Below are 20,175 nucleotides of genomic sequence, written 5' to 3'. Positions count from 1 at the left end.
ATAGAGAGAGAGAGAGAGAGAGAGAGAGAGAGATGATTCTTCGCATTGACAGCGTTGTGCTAAATCAGTATGTGCTAATTGTTTAAGTTGTGAAGGTGACATACAACCCGATGTACTGTTCCTCGATGTCCATGGCACATCAGACTTCAGACATTCAATATTTTAATCCTCTGTTCTTTTTAAACTAAATGTTTAAGATGGTGATAGTCTCCTAAACACCGGCTGCCTCCAATCAGGCCATTTGACCCATCTCCTCTCTGTTACTCGCCCTTCAATTGTTACAGGAAATGAAAGTGAACAATCCAACCAGCTCTCACTTTCTTTCTCTCCGCTCAAGCCGTCTATCTGGCACCGGGTTCCAATGTTTATGCATTTACTGAGATTGCTGGCGGGATTGTCAGAGAAAAAGGAGGGTTTATTTTTTTTTCTTTTCTCTCTTTCTTTTTTTTTTCCCTGTGCAATCTCTTGCCTTCAGAAACCATTAATGCCCATTCAACATCAACATCAAGGCACAGCTTTGATGTCTATTCTGGCAACAGACCTCTTTCTTTCTCTGCTGCCTGCTGCTCTCTCTCTGTCTCTCTTCTTCTCTCTATCCCCCTTTATCCCTTCCTCTTCCCTTCGCTCACTCTTTACGGTTACTGTACAATCAAATAATTAAACGGATTGTCGACAAAATGATTTTACCTGGCAATTAAATATGCAAAGCGAGTCGGCAAGCGGCGTATGAGAAGGCGATTAAAAAGGGGCCCACTGCAAATCTACAAAGGCTTCACCAGCACAATAGGCAGCAGCCCCTGCCTGCCTCGCACACTAGCTTAGCCTGGGGAGTGACTGGTGCCTCTTTATACCAGTCTCACACAGCCATGTTTACAATAGCCCCAACCATGCTATGCCAATTACCACAATGCAAGGAGAAATGAATGCCAGTGTTTGGAGAAAAGACGGGGATGAAGGTAGTGGGTATCAGACATATGGGGTGCGCGGTGCGGCGAGAAAGAAAAACGCATGCTGCCGATGAAATCAAAGTCACACCACAGAAATGTCTGCTGAAACAATCGCACGTTTCACGTTAAAATGTAAGTTGAAGTCAAGTCCTCCCGTGAAGGTGGAAACTTTGGAACCTGTGCATAACCTGCACCACACTTCAACAATGCACCTATTAGAGCTGGAATACTACAGAAAGGCTGAGAGAAGATAGCGGGGGGGTGGGGGCGAGCTCCTGATGTGCAAGAGAGGGAATGCGACAGTCAATGTCCATCTATCAACGCTTCAGTGGGGAAAAATGCAAGCAATTTTCCTGGATAGGTTTCCCTTCAAAGCCGGAGCCCCAAGAGGCTGTAAAAATAGAGTTGGGGAGAGGCAGGGAGGGGTGGAGGGTTACACCTGCCCCGTTCCAGACAGTTCAACAGAAAGTAGCTGGTTCAGCCCGATTAAACCCTCTTCATTGTAAAGTTAAAGCCATGGAGGAATGGATTTTAAGGTTTGGGGGGTATGTAATGCATTGATTATGTGTTGAAGTTTCACCGCTCTGTGCCTTTGATGAAAAGAGTCTGGGAAATTAATCTGCTATTTGTGGCGTTATGAATACAAACTGTTCAGGGATGGCTGCAGTGAAATGATTTTTAAAGCAAAAAAAAGTAAATAAATGTGTGCGTATGTGCTTTAAGACTGAGAAAACCTGCAGTATCTCATAGATGTGACAAGCACTGGCGGCTTGTCTGTGTCTCTTTTTTCTTTTTTTGCCATATTGCCAGGAACAGCTACCAGGGGAGAAAGAAACGAGAAGATCATTTTGTGGGAAGTGAAAGCTTGTCAGTAATGACTGTTGTTATCTTTGTTACGTGGCTACCTCTGCTTTTTGCCAATTGCAAGCCTCCCTTTATGTCAACAGTATGAATTGAGCCGTGGAAGTGAGTGGGTCTGCATGCGGCCGACAGCACACGCTCCCCACCGCTGAATTATTTCCTTGTATTAAACGATCTTCTCCCCTACAGCTGAAATAAAGCCAGATAATTGAGACAAACATGGCTGGGCCCTCTGATAGGGGATGCAGGGGGCTTCATTAATGTTTGTGTTGACAGTCAGAGAGTAAGCGCTGGTACTCATTGCTCTTTAATAGGACCAATTAGCCCATGCCCCCATTTCCATGCTTAATGTCTCCCATTTAAGTGCTGAATACAGAACGCACACATTTAACCACTGAGGAGCTGTAACGCATCAAAAGGTTACAGGCTTTCAGTGATTCCTGTTTACGCTGTGAATTAGCAGCTTGCATTCATGAATTTAAACTTCTTTTTTTTTTTAACGGACAAGAGGCAATGTTCAGGCTCTTTCTGTGAAACTCCTCTCCAAAATGATGACAGGACGTGATTAAAAAAACAGGTATTATAAGTTATTTCAGTAGAAATGAAGGGCCTTCGCTCCACCTTCACTCCACGCTGTGCAGTGGTCGCAGCACTACACAGCCGCGCCTCTTGAACGGTGACGACTACAACATTTCACGTTCTCTGTCACTGAGAGAGACATGGAGGCTGTACAGACGGTACAACTGTCGAGCATCATTCTTTGGAGTATTCATCAATAGGTTCCATATACCTGTTCTACTTAGCCAACTTTCGTTTTCAGTATACGTCATTTTGCCGTATCGCAGTGTGGAGTGTTAATTACACTATTCAGTATTTATTATCATTTAGTTATTGTTGCATTTGAAATTGTACAGCTGATACTGATGTTTTCTTAATGGATTTAAGATCGAAGACAAGATTTTTTTTTCTTGTGGCTTCTTAGACCAGCGTAATGGAGTAGACATGCAGCAAAGGCGTTTGCTGTGCAGTATGGCCTGGCCATGATATGCTGCGATATCTTGATGTGTGCAGTTGTTTTCAGTGAGAATTGCTTTTGTAAAACAGTTTTAACTCTCTGTCAACATCATTGCCATCCCTCTTAATTTTGAGGCTTAAACAAAGGTCTGAATGAATGAATATGATAAAAGAAGTGATTTCAGGTACAAGATCTTTCATTTGAAAAATATAAAACTTTAATAAAGGCTACATCTCTCAATAATTACAATAATTATAGGTCCATGTAAATCTTTAAATGAAACTCTTTATATAATGTATAATTTACAGTTTAGATAGAATGAAACAAAACAAAACAAAAGGCCGTGGTGTAAAAAAAAACAAAAACATGATTACAGGATATTATTAAAAGCATAAAAATATCTTTTCAACATAAAACCCTTCTGAAAACCAAGGGATATATATTAAAACCCTGAAACAGGGTAGCACATGGTATGGCATCCATGTAGGCACAGGTGCTGTACTCATAAAACACCAGCGATAGTGTGTGTGTGTGTGTGTGTGTGTGTACTGTTTATGAGCATGTGTGTGTGTACTCTATGTGTGCATCACATGTGTCAGTATCCATACTTCAGAATGCATAATTACAATGTATACAGGAGCTCTGCTATATACGATGTTACTGTAACAACATTCAAAGGATATCGGAGCCATAATTCTTCAACGTTTACATTTTTTTTTTTTTTTCTGTTTTTTTGACACGCTAGCTGACTTCCTCGTGAAGTCATTCTCGGTGACCCAAACTGGTTCTTGTTAGCGCAAGTTATTTTGGTGTGCGGGCTGTAAACACTGCCATTATTAGATGGTACAACTTGTGCTCCAGGTCTCCTCTCTGTGTGTGTCTGCAACTGTTTTCATCCCCCCCTGTGCAATGCCTGGTTTACAAACAAAGGCACAACAAAAAAGATTGAGCTCTGTCGACAGACTGAGAGAAAAAGGGAGGGAGGGGGACAACGAGAGAGACAGAGGAAATACTAGTGTGACAAACTTAACATTACAAACTATCAGCAGCATATAAGACTGGGATTGACCATTAGAATAGTGGAGGGAGTGCGCCTCAGACAAGACCACTGCTAAGGTTGTTAGTTTGGGTCAGACGGGGCTACAAGGCTATGGGAGGTGCTAGGCTAGTGTCACGTCCGTCGTGTAAAGTAAAAACAAAGAAAAAAAAAAAAACACTAAACAATATCACCACAGTATTCTCCCAACATTCAAAGCAGCTTGCCCAATGGCTAGAAATAGGGAGGGGGAGGAACACAGGTTTAAGAGGACTTAGGAAGGGACAACGGGGAAAAGAGTGGGTCTGTTTTTTCAATAAATACTTAATAAAAACTTTCAACTCATTACAAAAGCATCTATATATATAATACATGTATATATACATATATGCATGTATGTATATGCACATGTACAGACGTTTTTGTAACGATGTTAGAGTGGAACATTAAGAGCAGGTTGGTGGCACTGTGTTCAGCACCTGCTAGTGAATGCATCATCAGTCTCGCATTACATCACAACAAAACAGTCTACATCTTCAGTGGTTATATTCAAGAAGAGGCGGGGTCCCCCCCCACTGTCCTCCAATCATCATCATCATCATCATCATCATCATCATCCTTGTATTGGTCTTTTAAAGTCTCTCATTTCATTCCCTTGTGTTTCTAAGGCTGATTGGTTGATAAAGTCAGGGAGGGGCGGCACCTCCTCTGGGTTCGGCATACTTCATTGGCTCGTCTTCCTTCAATCACTCCTCTTGTGCTGGATATATTAACTCTGTTTAGCTTAATATTAAGAAATAGGAAAAAAAAACAATAAAACAAAAACAAAAAAGGAGTCCAGAGTGTTTTTTGTTAATTACAAAGAGTCTCTTGCTCAAGTTTTTAGGGACAGTTTAGCTTTTGGTTGGGTGAGGAAGGGCAATGGTTGGTTGGTTTGTTGGTTGGTTAGCTGGCAACAAAGTGGCTTTTAGTCCATCCTCTCCACCTTGCCCAGGACCTTGCCCTCATACATGGGCAACACGGTGGCATCCTCCCACACCTCTTCAAACACGGCACCACACTCAAACTCATCGCTGGCTTTCTTGAAGTAGTACCTGAGGAGGAAAAACAACGAGAGAGGTCTGTGATTAGAAAACGTTGAGCGTAGGTGTATGTGAAAAAAAAAGAAAAGAGAACCAGAAATTGAACTCAAACGAAAACTGACAAGAATGGCAGCAGGAGTGCATCTGATACATTTCATCATGTTTTAAACCGCTTTGAGGCACCTACACGACTACTTCCATATACAGGCTCGCGCACAACTCCCTTTAGTCCAAATCAAACACAAACACACACACTCTGAGAGCCAGAAATGGATCCTGCTCAAAACAACTTAGTCATAGCCTTCAATGCCATCCCTGCACACTTCAAAGGCAGAGCCTGACTCCACATCACACCGCTGCACAAACAGAGCTGAACCCTCCGTTTAAACACTCCCTGTGATAATTCAAGCTGCTAGAAACAGTCTGTTTGTGTGTGTGTGTGTGTGTGTGTGTGTGTGTGTTCATCCATGTGTGCACGTCTCCTCATCCACTTGTTCATCATGACTGCTGGCCATTCTACAGATGCCTATCTGTCCTGCAAGGTCTTATTAAAGTTGAAGGGTTAATTAGAGGCTGTCTTAAGGCCCCCCTCAGTAGTGCACCCTCCTGCTCTGTGTCTCCATGGCTTCTAATTGGGCTGGCTGTCAAATGAAGGGCCTTTCTGTCACACAGGTTGACATTTCAGGTGCCTGAGAGTCTGCCTGTGACTGCAAGAGCACACTCCGCTGCTTGCACATAAACACGAACATGTCCAGTGTTTCTCTCCTACACACACACGTCATCACAGTCACACACACACTTTGGGCAGCTTTCCGATCACCAGTGGAGAACAGAGGAAAAAAGAGGGAACAGGAAGGGAAGAAAGCTGGGGGAAGCGGAGCGCAGGCCTTGCCTGGCCCACTGAGTGGGTGTGATAGGCTGGACGTGGGCCGAGCCTGAGGGGCTTTATCCAGGGAGGGGGGAGGGTGGTGACCGCTCAGACGGTCTCCTGGAGGTCACAGGTCACCTAGCTAGCCCACTCTTCTTCTTCTCTCAAGCAGAGATAACTCCCAGGGTTAGCTTGGTCCCAGTGACTGTGAAGTCTCCTGGAGCTCCTAATGATTTCTCCTCTCTACTTTAAACCCAGCAAAAGATCAGCAGGAGGGGATTTAATGATAAGCTTTGTAATGGAAAAATGCCTCATTTTGCCCATGTGTGTCGGTGTTCGGAATACAGAAAAAAAAAAAAAGCTCTCTGTTTTACGAGCAATCATACAGCTTAGAGTCATTCAAACAACAAATGTAAGGAGGGGTGTCCTAAAACATACACATACAGTTTTATTTTCCTTGTTGATTGTAATTACACAAAAATAAAGGGAGGTTGTACTACAGCAGCTGCAAGACTTTCGACTCAAGTTTGCATTTATGAGACAAAGGACTGATGGCTTCATTTACTCTTATGGCATTTCAGCAAAGTATTTCTGTGTTCTTTGAGCTTGCTGGGCAGGAGTTTGCCTTTTTCATTTTCATTAGTAAAAAAACAAATGAATGCATCACACATCTCAAATTAACTGGCTGATTTTTTTTTTTCCAGGAGAAAATGCAACATTTTCACTCACAAATAGTTCAAAGTCATCACTTTGTTTCAGAGAGTGAGACAGAGAGAGACAGAAGGAGTCTTTCCATTGGAACATGTTTTATGTGGCAGGATTTTTCTCTCTTCGCAACATCTGGCACCAATATCGTCTGGCAGAGCTGCGGCATACTGTTCTCCACTGTACCGCTGCCATCTCCAAATTAACCAACTCCACACATTCTGCTGCCATTGAAGCCAGACGCTTCATCCCCCCCCCCCCTTTTTTGCGCGATGAAGAGTTATGGGATAGCAGGGGTGCAATGACTTGTTTGCAGGCCTTCTTCTCTCTTGCCTAACAAGCAGATGTGGCTGTAAGCTAATGTTGATGTCATGGGCATGCAGGCTTTGTGTATTTTCATTGGAATAAAACCTATGCAGAACTGAAACAGTTACTTGATAAAGCAAACCTGGATTTAAAATACAATGGCTAGTCAGACTGACATGCCATCTAATTTTAAATTACTTATACAGTCTTACATTCTTTAGAAAATTCCCCCTCATTGATAGGAGGCAATTTTTCTGTTTTAACGCCGATCAGTCATTAACAGAAGAAGGTGCTTGAAGCGTTTGATTTTAATGTCTGATGCAACAGTGTGGAGGAGGAATTTGAAGGCCTCGCAATGGTCTTTGTGCACAAAATAAAATGTCCCAGGCTTCAAAGCCATATTTATTAAGGCTGCCTTACCATGAAAATCAGTACCAGATGTGAGAAAAAATTTGCTCCAGAACCCCCCTCCTCTTCCCTCTCTCTGTAAGCCCTGAATACAGTGGATCAGCCCATTTTTTTTTTCAACTATTGAGCTCTAGTATTTCACACTCCCACTCAACAGACAAGCATATACAGGTCCAATAACAAATGCACATACATACACACAACACAACTAACCCTGCTACAGTACCGACTGCATCCAAACAGCTTTGAACAAACATCTATCCAAGTATGTGCTAGTGTACTGTGATCTGTGTACTGTCGTCAGTGGTTCATATTTACCGGTAGTTGCCTTTCTTGCTAAGCTGTTCCTTGAAGTGTCCCAGGGTGAGGCAGTGGGTCTTCATCATACTGCGATAAGGAATCTCCTCACCACAGAAGAAGTACGTGACCACAAGCTCCTTCGACCTGAAAATGCAAAATGAAAACTGCTTTTAAACAACTGTACGTAGAGGAGAAGGAGTCTGATTGTTGAATGTGGACAAAGAATCTTTGGAATATTATTAATGGAGGATGCCAACAGACAGCTGGCTCGCCGAGGGTCAAACAATTAAAATGAAAAGAGGCCTCTCAGTCAGGTGGTTGTAGCTTAACATCAAACACTCCAACCCATTCAACAACAAATGTATGAAGGGGGCAGATAAATTCGAGTTACCAGGGGCTACTTAACACGTCTTTGTTGGGTTCCAGTGGTGAGTGTGTGTGTGTGCTGGGAGACGGGTGGGTAGTTAGGATTCGGTATTAAAGCATGTTTAATCTTAAATGATTAAAAGGCGAAAGAAGAGGAGTTCAAAGACATAGCTATGCTGACTCATAACATCTCTCTTTGAAGGGAAGAGCGAGAAACTCTGCGAGGAAGCGGGCGAAAACACAAGCTTGGAAAGAGAGGGAACGCTCAAAAAAGCGTTTAAGTGTAAGAAAGCTGCAGAAAGCTAGAAAGCAACTGAGAAGAATTCTAAAAAAAAAAGAAAAAGGGCTATAGAAATAAAGAAAAAGGAAAACCTAAAAGGAGAGACACATACTCGTCTGTTTGGAGTCCAGAGCTGGCTTGAGGGCTGCCTCCGGTGGGAAAAGCAGCTGCTGGATGGCTCCTGTCTCTCTGAAGGCTGCTGGCTGCTGCTGATTGCCTGTCAAAATCACAGAGATCAATGACTAATTAATACTCACATCAGTATGAAGAGAAACCACTGGACAGCATTTTCAGTCTGTTCTGATGTGTTCAATCAAATATGGAAGAGGGAGATATGGAATATGTATGAATCCCAGTTTTGGTTTAAATGTAAAGCTGAATGCGTGCCTACCTCTGTTTCGGTGGCTTGGACACCTCTTCTAGTCGGCGACAGGCCTCCTCGAGCTGTGCCAGGGTGTTGGGTGGGGGCAGGGGTGGCATGGCCGGGTCCTGGATGAATGGATGGCCTGGGTGGTGGCCGCGGAGGTGAGCCCCGCTGCCGATGCCACCTCCACCCCAAGAGGAGTGCGTCCGACTTGTCAGAGTCTTGACGTCAAGGGGGTTGGACTTCTTTAGACCTTGAGTGCTGTAAGGATAAAAAGGGTCAGTATATAACGTGAGCTGGTAACTCAAAACACCAGTGATTCTTGGTACTTGGTAATTTTGTGGGACTTCCTGGCCCACACTCACCTGTGTGGCTTGTGCTTGCCCTGCCTCTCACTTTCGAGGATCCACTGCCAAACATTCTGAGATCGGTCGGTGGCATCTAGGGGAAGGTGCGGTGAAGAAACGCCCTCATCGGTGGCCTTGACTGACCGCCTTGACAAAGTGCTGCAGCGACTGGGGAAAAAGAAGAGGCAAGATGAGATCAGAGACAGAGCAGCCTCACCACAGTGAAAACTGAAGAAATAAGGTACTATGAGCACAACACAGAGGTTACACTCACGCAGGGGTGAAGTCAGAATAATTGGCGCCCCCTGGAGGGCAGAGGCACTGCACGCGCTGAGCCGCCTCGGCCTCAATCTGCTCCTTGGTCTTGGGCCCAGCGTGGTGATGGTGGATGTAGTGGTGGTGGATGTGCTTTGTGGACTGCCTTCCTGTCATAAGAGCCTTGGTGGCCCCAGGATAAGCACCAAAGAAAGGCCCATGGCCAGTGGACAGCGTTGCAACCGTTCGATCTGGGGAGCTCGAACGTGGCGAGTGACGAGCCACACCTGGTGACTGGCAGCCAGGTGTCTTCAAGACACGGGATAGGTGCTCATCTAGGATAGCCTGAGGGTCTTCCTCGCATTGGCTGCCAGACGGAAGCAGAGGGTGATGGAGGGAGGTGCTGCTGGCGAGGTCGCTGCTCTCCTCCCTTTCCTCCTCCTTGACAGGCAAAGGAAAAAAAGTTAAGGCAATTGACAAAACATTCGTATACAGTCACATGTGGGAAAGGCAGCAAAAAGGAGGAATTTATGTCTCAACTTACACCAACTTATATCTATCATCCTCTGAAGTCAGTGAGAGCACACGCCTGGATAACTTGATTTGAGTTTCCTTTTTGCCGCACTGTTATCTTCACTAACAGGCTTTGGGTGCGCTTCATCTATAATGCAGAGTGTGCCTGTGCTTCACAAAGAGACTGGCACTACACATACTCAGCAAACGTGCCACTGGAGAGTAGCTAAGTGCTAACTATTTGAAGGAACTTCAAGTGTGCCTAGAAACATAAGTTTGAAAGTTCCTCCAGATGAAGTAGCGTAGGACAGAGAGGAAAAGGAAAGTAGTAGCTAAACCAAGACAGACTTTCAAATCCCTTGGTCTTTTCCTTGTTCTTCGACATGCTAAAACTGGCATAAAGGCTTTTGTAGTGCAATATGGAGCCATCGTCTCAAGTTAACTTGGATACAAGTTAGAATTTCTCAGTGGGAGCTGTGCTTACTGTTGGTAGAAGTGTCAGATTGTTTCGAACAGGTTTATGTGATTCCGTACCTCCTGGATCTGCTGCAGTCTCTCCTCCAGTGAACTCATGGTGTCCTGCTCTCGCTTTAGCTTCTCCAGCCGGGCGATGAGCTGGGCAGCAAAGGCTGAGGGCTCAACGGGGGTCATCTCCTTAGGCAGCCGGTGTGTCCTCTGCAGGGTAAACAACACAAGGGGAAGGACACTTTAGTGTGTGTGCGAGTGCAACTGTGTAGTGTTTCTGACGGATGCAATATGTTGCATTAATCCACTGCCCTTGCCCTAATCCTATCTTGTTCCAAAAAGCCTGCTACTATTCCAAAAGGCCTAATCCAGATGCCCTTGCCCTCGAGCTAACCTGAACCTTCTCCGCCGCCCATCCCTACCCAGATCTTCTCATGCCCAGTGCCCTTGGCAGTGCCAGGCTGCTGGGCGAGGGGGAGAGAAGGGGGTAGTGATGGCGGGGTAGCAGTTGGTCTCGCTCGGAGGGGAGGCCCCCTGCCTGCACCCTCTGTAGCCCGACCAAGCCATCAGCTAGGCAGCCTCTGAAGTCAGCACACTTCAAAGGGCCCTTGTCAAACATCAAACGCACACTAGGGGTGGGAGGGACACGCAGCTTTAAATCTCCGAATAAAAGCCAGATATCGACAGAGAAGAGAGGGTGAGGAGAGGAGAGGGTTGGAAAAAAGGGAGAGGGGGACAAAATTAACAGCATGAAAAAAGAGGAAGAGGATTGAGATGTGCGTTAGTGAAGTGGCAATGGTGGCAGAAAGAGAGCGAGACAGAGAAGGAGGGAATAGAGGGAGGGAGAGGATAGAGGAGTCAAATACTGGGAAGATCTGAGGGGAAGTAGTAATTTATTTCCCGGCTGCATGCAGGGCAGCTCAGAGGTACTCTAGTCACATTATCCTCCTTTTTCTTTAACTATATGCACCGGCTTCTCTCGCTCCCTTTCTTACTTTTTTGTTATTTGGCACACTGGCTTTCTTGATTTTGACTCTTTTTTTGTTGTTCCTCTCATCTCTTTGTAGACACGATGAAGGGAGGAAGAAGAAAGGCAAGCAGAGCTGCTGGCAAAGGAGCGCCAGCCCTGCACGGGGCCCCCGCTGCCTGGGGCTGGTGCATCATGGGAGACAGAGCCATCTCCAAATCAGGAGGGAGACATTAAAGGAGTGCAAGTGGGAAAGGAAAAGAGAGAGAGAGATTGAGAGACAGAGAAAAGACAGAGAGGAAGAGAGAAAAAAGGGGGAACAGACAACACTGTCAAACGCATGCACAAACACACACATACACACACCCGTGTTTGGATATAGAGACAAAAGAATTTCAAGTTTCTTTTCTTGTCTCAAACAAATCCACCACCTAACCTGTGTCAATCTGCTCTAACCCACTTCCTTAAACCTTCTCACAACAACTTCAGCAGGTCAACAGAGTCTTGAATTTAAAGCACTTACACTGTATGACCCAAATACTAATGGGACCAGATATCAGGGTGGGAGTAGAGGAAAGTGGAATTGAATAGTGATGTTACTCCTACTCATCTGCTAGGATGTAGAGTTGCTAATCAGTTATTTAGATAATAGAGTAATTTAAAAGTTGAATTTAATAATTACAATTAACACTGTTGTGATATCTATTACCTATAGGAAAATCACAGCTACCACTGATGAATGTAATTGATAGAGCCATGACACACTGTGACATGCTACAGATACTGAGATGGAATACAAAGATGACAACACAAGTTTATATTTACAGCCCTACTGAAGCTACTGGGAATGGGGAAGAAGGGGGTTTGAAACAGCGGAAGAAGAAGTGAAGCGGTATGCAAATGCTGCCTTTCATTTACTCTGACTTTTATATGAAAACGAGCGGGGGAATGAAATATAGTATTCTGACACAACATGAGCTCTGAAAAAATAAAATAAAGCACAACTCCTCAAGGGAATCAGGACCCAGTTGTCTGTCAGTGTGTAAAAGTTTGAGTTTAGCAGATTACAAAAAAGGAAAGACTGAGACAGGAAGTAGAACTTAAGGAAGTAGGACTTACAGGAAAGTGGGGTAGCGTTATCTGGCCATTGATCTTGACACTGCGATGCATCTCACGCTGGAGCTGCTTCTTTGTGCCCAGTTTGTATGGAGGGATTCCATCTCTGTGAAAAAAAGAGAGTTATTACACATTTATAAAGGGAACTCCTTAAATGTTATAGGCACATAGCGAGTGGTTGTTATATTTTAGCATTTGCTGCTGCCAATAATCATGCAGGTCACAGAACCTTCACACCGAGCGTCGGTGCATTAGCGTCATTAGGCAATCTTTGTGGAGGAGAGCCCTCAGGAGGCTGTTCATTATTGAAGTGACCGACACAACACCACCCAGTAACCACCCACTAGGCACATTACAGCTAAATCAAAAGGCTGCGGAGCCCTTGAAGCCAAGGCAACAAAAACACACATAACAAAACACACCAGGACAATGGGAGAGATATGCTAAACATCCCACTGTGGGCTTCAAAAGAAAAGCCCCACTGATAAGATTACATCAGTCCCTGTCAACTCTGGCAGTTGTTTAAAAAGCAGAAGAAGTAGCGCTAACCTCAGCAGCTGGCTAGAGTAGGAAACTACAACAGGCTAAAACAGGCTAGCTACTGCTGCTTAAGTGCTGCTAGCTTTGTAGCTCTGGTATATTAATATGAAAATAGAGACGTAACTAGGAATACCAGAAGTCTCAGGACAATTAAGCATTTATTCTGGGAACCTTTTTCTCCATTTTTCATTCTGTGTCTGCTAGCTTTTCCAGTCAGCTGCCACTTAAGCTGGGCCAATTATCTCGGCCGTTTTGGCTGCTCAGAAGTGTCTGACCTAGCCCAAACGCTACTTTTTCTGCTGCCTCTTTGAAATCTCACACTCATGCACATATGCACCCGCTGCCATCTTCGTTTGGCAAGCGCTGTGCTGTGAGCCTCTGATCTCAGCAACATCAAAAGGCTGGTTTGTAAGATAAGGTAATGTTTGAAGTTGGTGCAGCAGCATTCCCCAGCGTCCAAGTAAATCCATAAATAAGATATAAGCAAAAAGAGAAAAAAAATCCCCCCACCCCCCCTTCCCAAATCCTCTTCTTCTTGTTCTTTATCTGGGAAATGAGATTCAAATTTGCAGTGTGCCTTTTAACCACTGTAAAAGGACATAATAATCAAATTGTTCCCTCGAATGAGAGAGGAAGAAGCTGCGTCTTTCACTAAAATCAGTTAGAGGTGGAGAGAGATGAGAGCTGGGGACAAGGACAGGCGAGATCCCTGTGTCAAAGACCTTGGTGGGAACCATTAATAGAATATGACTTTGACACATGACGCGGTTCAACAATCGATCTTTTTTTTCTTCTTTATTCATCTAAACAAGTTCTGCAAGTCACACTTCAAAGTAACATTGTCAAGAAGAATAGACAATGAAGCCAAGCTGCCGATATCACCCGAGTTGCAGCGAGCTCCTTGCAAGTGAGGCCTACTACCAAAATCAATGCATCGCAAACTGTACCCTTGAGACTACGAGCCATCATCCCTCAAGGCGCAGGAAGTAACACAGGAAACTCTTCAAAAGTTTAACTCAACAGCCCAGAGGAACCTGTGCGCTAACAAGCACCCCAAACTTAGCTGCAAAACATCATTCCTACACAAAACTCGCCAAATTCCCCATCACCAATTATGCTTTTATCAATCCAAACTGTCCCCACCCTGGCGAAACATGTGATGGTTGGGCGCTTTGTCCTGGTTGGGGAAGGGAAAACAGTCGTGGACGCTTTCATGGTTTCATGGGCCCTTACTTTATGGGGATCTCCTATTCAGTTGTGCAAGTCATTTTCAAAGCAGTCAGCCACCCTCTTATCCCCCTAAGCTCCCCTCACCTAACAATAGGCTGAAAGCGATTCAGTTAAGCCCTTTATACTCCATGCACTTTATTTTCTCACTCCCTTGCACTTCGAGCCTAACCACTCCTGCTATTGGCTCTGGAGGGTGGAGGAGAGGAGCTGTGGCGGGTTGGGTGGGTGGAGGTGATTTTTTTGGGGGGGTGCCCTAGTCTGGCCAGGGGTAGTTCCTCATGCCCCGTCCCAAGGTCTAGAAATGAGTAACCCCTGTGAAAGCCTCACAGACACATGATCTCAGCACGCCGCAGAGGCCAGTGGCAGGAAACCGACCCACCATGTGAGTAAGCCTCCTTTCATTTGGTGCCAACATTTTTCAATGAGTTTGTCTTGAGGCCCGAATGGCCATTTCCCTCCCCCTCTCCTCCAGCTCTTCAAAGGGAAAAAGCGATTAGATAATATGAAAAAAACAAGTCTGTTGTGGCAGAAGGGTGGGTGGGATGGATACATTTCAACTTTGAGGAAAATGAGGCAACGCCCCCACCCACATCAAGACGTTCTAATTTTTTTTTCTCCCTTCTCTCCAGCCTCTAACACATCAGAATAAACTTCAAAAGGTCTTCAGTCATAATGACTTTCCCAGAGTTATCTCCCTGGAGGCCACAGTAACAACTACACATTAATAGAGTTACCTGGAGTCAATCATAGACGATAATTAAAATACATTATGGACCATTATTTTGCAACAGTGCAGTCCCCTGGCCCTGGGAAAAGCTGAGTCTGTTGAACTACAAGGCCAAATATTTTTCTTCACACCCCTGGACTTTTTCCTGGAAAGGTGTTGACTCTGATCCAAGCACATTTGGATTCTATGGAAACAATAAAATTCACAAAGCTTTGGCCAGGCTCAGCTGAATGGAAATGAGCTTTTTGAAGTTGCTACATTATCTTCAAAGCAAGCTGGGTTGAGATGAAGCTATAAAAAAAAAACGTTTTGGTATCAATAAAAAGTAAAATCACTTACACACTACTGTCCGTCATGGACATGGAATCATCTGTTGTGGCATCACTGGAGATCTCGCTGTCGTTGGCACTGGTGGCAGGGGCAAAAATGTAGCCAGAGTTGACGAAGTAGGGGCTGGCAGGGTCTCCTCGACGATGAGACCTGCAAAAAGTGATGATGATTAAAGTGATGTCTCTCTTGGTTGTGGCGTGAACTGAAGAAAGTGGGATGAGGTATGATGAGTGTATTTGCTCCGTGTTTCCTTCTCTTGTTCATTTTATCAGATTTTAAAAGCAAACTTGACAGCTTAGTGTTTGTTTTGTTGACGTCCTCTGCAGATCCCTGCAATTAGAGTCTCTTTCATGAGACTTCAGGGCCTGAGGAATGTGACAATTAGAAATGAAGGTATTGGTTCTCTTTTTCTTACTCTCTTTCATGTCCATCCTCCCTAACATACAGGGATTGTGTGTTTGGTGGGGTTGAGGGGTGATGGTTGGAGTGGATGGAGTGAGCAGCCTAGCTGTGTGTGAATGAACAACAGCGTTTCCCTTCGTTTTCTCTCCTCTGCTATCTGTAAACCATTTTATTTGGCCCAGGCCCATACTCGTGCACTTTTCCACTGTGAAACTCCACTCTCTCTTTCCTTGGAGTGTGTTCTCCTCCATGCTATCCAACTTCTATCTTTCCCTCTCTATATCATCCAGACTGGGGCCCCTCCTTTACCCACTCTCCCCTGCTTTCCTTTCTAAAGTCTGTCGCTCTGTCTTTCTACTCTCTCCTGCTGTGTTGCATTCCTGTTTCAGTTGTGAAGGGGGTGGACAAGGAAGAGGGAGGGAAGAAGAGGAAGGGGGAACTTGAGCTTTACAGAGGGAGGGAGAGGGAGAGGGAAAGGGGGAAGGAGGGCCCCTTTCTTTATGAGAATGCCTTCTGCCGGGAGTGCTGAGAGGAGAACCCCAGCATGACTAAAGCCGTAGGCCCCAAGCACAAACCTGACCTTTGGAAGGTCCGCGCAAAGAGTCAGGTATTTAGCACAGCTGGGCTCTCTGCCCCCCTCTCTTTCTCCATCTCTTTCTTTCTTTCATGATCCCCCCCTTCCTGTCTTTCCCCCTTCCCCTCCTCTTGTCTCTCCCTGTCTCCTTCCAAAGCATGCTTAGTCTCTGTCAGACAGATTTTTTTTTTCCAATAGGAGAGATAAAAGTGCTGGATAGAAAAGAAAGAGGAAGGAAAACACTGAGACACACACAATCTATTGCAAAGTGGGATCAGTGGTTGAAGCCGTGGAACTGAGCTGAGGATGTTTTGTTGTTGTGCTTTTCTATCACTTTGGAGTTGAGTATTGGAGGTTTCTCAAAAAGAGGGGAAAAAGGAATCTGTGCACTGGCAAAATTAGTTCCACATGTTTGAGATGGAAATTGGTTGACCTAAAGAGATGGTGAGGGGCAGGGGAAAGGGGGAGAATGCGAGTGACGGAAGGGAGAGAAAGGGGGCTCTCTCCCTCTCGCTTGTCTTTGAAAAGAAAAACCAAGAATGCAGGGGATCACACCAGGAAACCGGGAGATGCCCACATGTCAACAAACCGTGTGCGTATTGGTTCCTGAATCAACATGGCCACTTTCAAGCAAATGAGTAACGGTGCTATGATGTTATTCGACATCTGCTCACACCAAGGATAAAATCCTCAAGGGGGTGTTTAAGTTGAGTTATTAGACTTAATCAATTAGTGTTATACACTGTTATTAAAAAGGAGACAAATTTGAATTTCTAGTCACACTAAATGTTTAGTTAACCTGACAGGGAAAAGTATGGATTATCTTAAAATTACACTTTTCCTTCCAAACCAAACTATGAAGACACTGACAAACCTCAAAGTAACAATTGCGTCCAGATGTGAGTACAAAGTAGCTGAGAGAAAAACTTTTGAAGTGCCCTTTGATGCAGGCTCATGCATAAAATCCAGTTTTTGAAAATGTTCCTGGCTTGAAAAGATTTCAGCTGTTGGACAATGTGTGGGACGAGCTCTTAAGATAAAAGCCCAAATGCTTTCCACAAACAGCTCCGCTTTCATCTCTGACCAAGAGAACAATATCGCCGCTTGGCATAAGACTGACTGCACAAGTTCTTTTAACTCTCTATTAGCATTTCTTTGGGTTAGGGAGATTTTGCAACAGCACAGTTACTATATGGCTTAGTGGGCAGAAAAGGAAAAAAAAGAAAATCTAGCAGAACTTTACAATAGCATCATACTGTTTCATGTCGCTGTAACAGTCATGAGGCTTGGTGTCTGAATTTGTGCCTGAACCGGAGGAAGGGTTTCAAAGCACAGGAAACTTGAGCAAGCCAGCAGAGGGCTGCCTGCAAGACACCATTTACTTAAAAGGAAGGCTCAGATCCATTGATGTTTTGTATCCACCCCGCCCCTCCACCCCTCCAACCCCTTGACTAACTGCAAGGCAGGAGGGCACAAATATACAGGCATGTTCCTCTGAGACCCTTTGATCAAGTGCCTTTATCTCTCTCTCAGGCATTTGCAAAATAACTGCCAACTGCCACATATTCACTGTAGTTTATCTAATGAAGGAAGAGTGAATCACGAGGGGAACGAGCAGTACTAAAACACCAACGTGCACTAAAATATAATAAGACAGGCGTGCCGGCTCTTACCTGCAAGTATTCTCCAGCACTTCAGCTGCTGTCCGGATGGTAGCAGTAGCCCTCAGGGTTTTCGCAGACAGTCCAACTACAGACCCTAACGCTTTCGCCTTCAGGTCATTACAACTCCACTCCTCTTCCTCCATGAGAGGAGGAAGGTATCCACACATCAGCTTCAGGCTGCCGAGGCTGCCGTGGTTCATGTACGCTGCGTTCTCGCAGCCGGTGCGCACATATTCGAGGTATATGTCAGAGGTCAAAAACATCTGGTATGCATTCTCTTCCATGTTGGACTGAATTTCTGTCTGTGCCTGGTCAAACATGGCAGAGTCTATCTGTTGTTTCTTAATACTATCCCTTATGAAGGTCTTGGTGGCGGGTTTCAGCTGCTTGGCGACGATGCTGTTGTTCTCGATGTACCGCTTGAAAATAACTTTGGCAACTCGCAAAGTTTTGGTATCCTTTAAGTCCATTTGCCTGAAGCCGTTGCAGGCGAACCAAAAGTCCAAAGTGTCCACGCAATTCTCCCGCTCCAAAAAGGTCCTGAAGAGGTGAGCGCCGTCTTGGTCGCCCAGGAGAAAATGCAGAGACTTTGTCCACCGGACTAGTGGCGAGTCCGGGGACGCGCTGCCCTCTGGCTCCCCGAGACCATCCTCGTTCCTCCGCGGTGTGGAGCCGGGAGGCGCGGCGGCGGCCGGGGTATCTTTAACCTTGCTCTGGGCTCTCATTTTGGCAGATCTGCTGGGGTTGTAGCATGACGCCTCTCCCTCCTCCCCCGGCACCGGAGGACGAGGAGCATCTTCTCGGAAGCTACTGCTGATGTGCTCCGTAAGCGCCCTGCTCATGGCTCCAGCTCCGGTTGCCGTGTGAGAGTGCCGTCGTGCCTCCACTGAGCTCCAGCCTAATCCTCCTCACTCTCTAAAAGCAGCGGGGGAGCTTCTCAGCTCCTCTTCACTCTGAAACACAAAGTATTGATCTAATCAAAGCCAGATCCTGCTGAACTTCAAAGAAAGACATCAAGTAAACAGTCCCTTTAAAAAAAAAAAAAAAAAAAAAAACCCTCGCCGGGTTCACAGAGAAAGGAAATATGAAAGGCTTTTTTGCGTTTCATTTATCTATTTATAATCTAAATGAGAGATCAACTGCAGCCTACATTCTCTACGTGTATTGATCTGTCACATCAAAAAACAAGAATACAAGAATAATCATCTCACACAGCGCTCACTCCTCACCGAAACCGTATTCTCACAACTGTGGCTTACACGTGTTTTCCTAACGAGTCCATGTCACAGGCTTCAACTCCAATTAATTCCCAATCTGTTTCGGACGACCGTACCCTACCCTTGTCTGCATCACACACACACGCACACACACACAGACTCGTTTCCACTCGGAGCTCACACTTGTCCTCACCATCCCAGAAATGCACAGGCGACTCTAGATGCATCTGATCTGCACCACAATGACCTTAAACGTCGTAATGTGCGAGGGGTAAAAAGCCCCGCGGGAAAAAGCCAGCCGCTCACGCGTAAATGTAAGCGATCATTCTCCCTAATATCTGCCCAAGCAAACTATTACAGCACATTATTAAAGCCACAGCCCCGGCAACGTGTCTGAACTACCAACACGACAGAGAGGACATGATGTATTTGGAGTCGAACCTCAGTCTGAGGCTCAGCGATTTGATCGGGGTCTCAGCGCCAAATCTAAAGCGACTTGTTACATTAAGCGCTAAAACTGCCAGGACGACAGAACCCAGAGTGGCTGGCTCTTACAAATGCCTCGCGATCGCTCGCACAGTCTCAACAGGCAGTGAGACACCACATCATAACACGACCGGTTCTAAACTCCAAAAGGATGAGGGTCTGAGGAAACTTGCGTAAAAAAAAGGGGGAAAAAAAGAAAAAACATACCATCGCAAGAGCAGATCCAACCCGAGTGAAGCCCGATTAAAAAAAAAAAAAGTTGAACAATTACTCCATATACAGTAGAGTCTAATACAGTCCCAAAGACTCTCCAGAGATAGTAATCCAGCACCCAAAAAACTGCGACGATGTACGATTAAAAGCCTGTGCCGTGCCACATGTGTCCTATCTCGGCTGCGGAAAGCAAGCGCTGTAGTTTGCTGTACCCTGTCCCATTCAACAACTGACCTCAGAGGAGGCAGGCTCAGTCCCTATGTAGATCAACTAGGGGTGTCAAAATCTGGAGGAGGTAAAAAGGGGGGGGGGGCTTCTGATTGAAGAATACATCCCACTTTTTCCCAGCTAGAAGACGCACCACCCGACAAATATTCGGTTTCTTTTTTTTTTTTAATCTGGGCTACACATTCATACGGGCACGCACGCAAACACGCGCACACACACACACACACACACACACACATAAGCTTCTTATCTATCTCACCGTATTTCTCGCCCACAAACAAGAAACACAGCCCGCATTTCTCAACTTCAAAGCTCAGCAGCAGCACATCAAAGCGGCCAAGAGAGGGGGCCTGTGGAACAGCT

General features: G+C 45.3%; 1 protein-coding gene across 4 annotated transcripts in view; it reads right to left on the bottom strand.

Moving 5' to 3' along the window:
* Positions 1-3,405: 3,405 nt before the first annotated feature.
* The window catches only part of LOC119026192 (axin-2-like), an 84,651-nt gene continuing 67,881 nt past the window's right edge, over positions 3,406-20,175 (bottom strand). For 2 of the 4 annotated variants that reach the window (XM_037110377.1, XM_037110369.1), the window contains 10 exons: positions 17,678-18,621; positions 15,038-15,178; positions 12,205-12,307; positions 10,188-10,328; positions 9,160-9,581; positions 8,904-9,053; positions 8,566-8,799; positions 8,287-8,391; positions 7,547-7,672; positions 3,406-4,953 (listed from right to left, as the gene is read on the bottom strand). In XM_037110377.1, coding sequence (XP_036966272.1) covers positions 4,827-4,953; positions 7,547-7,672; positions 8,287-8,391; positions 8,566-8,799; positions 8,904-9,053; positions 9,160-9,581; positions 10,188-10,328; positions 12,205-12,307; positions 15,038-15,178; positions 17,678-18,510 — 2,382 coding nt within the window. In that variant the 5' untranslated portion in view covers positions 18,511-18,621 and the 3' untranslated portion in view covers positions 3,406-4,826. Of the gene's footprint in view, positions 4,954-7,546; positions 7,673-8,286; positions 8,392-8,565; positions 8,800-8,903; positions 9,054-9,159; positions 9,582-10,187; positions 10,329-12,204; positions 12,308-15,037; positions 15,179-17,677; positions 18,622-18,927; positions 19,295-19,578; positions 20,129-20,175 lie in introns of those variants that run through there. The other 2 variants (XM_037110385.1, XM_037110391.1) reach the window with 2 other exon arrangements.

Source organism: Acanthopagrus latus, chromosome 1 (genome assembly GCF_904848185.1).
Source record: "Acanthopagrus latus isolate v.2019 chromosome 1, fAcaLat1.1, whole genome shotgun sequence".
In the NCBI taxonomy this organism is placed as follows: domain Eukaryota; kingdom Metazoa; phylum Chordata; class Actinopteri; order Spariformes; family Sparidae; genus Acanthopagrus; species Acanthopagrus latus.
The sequence above is the reverse complement of the archived record's forward strand: the minus strand, read 5'-3'. Positions and strand labels throughout refer to the sequence as shown.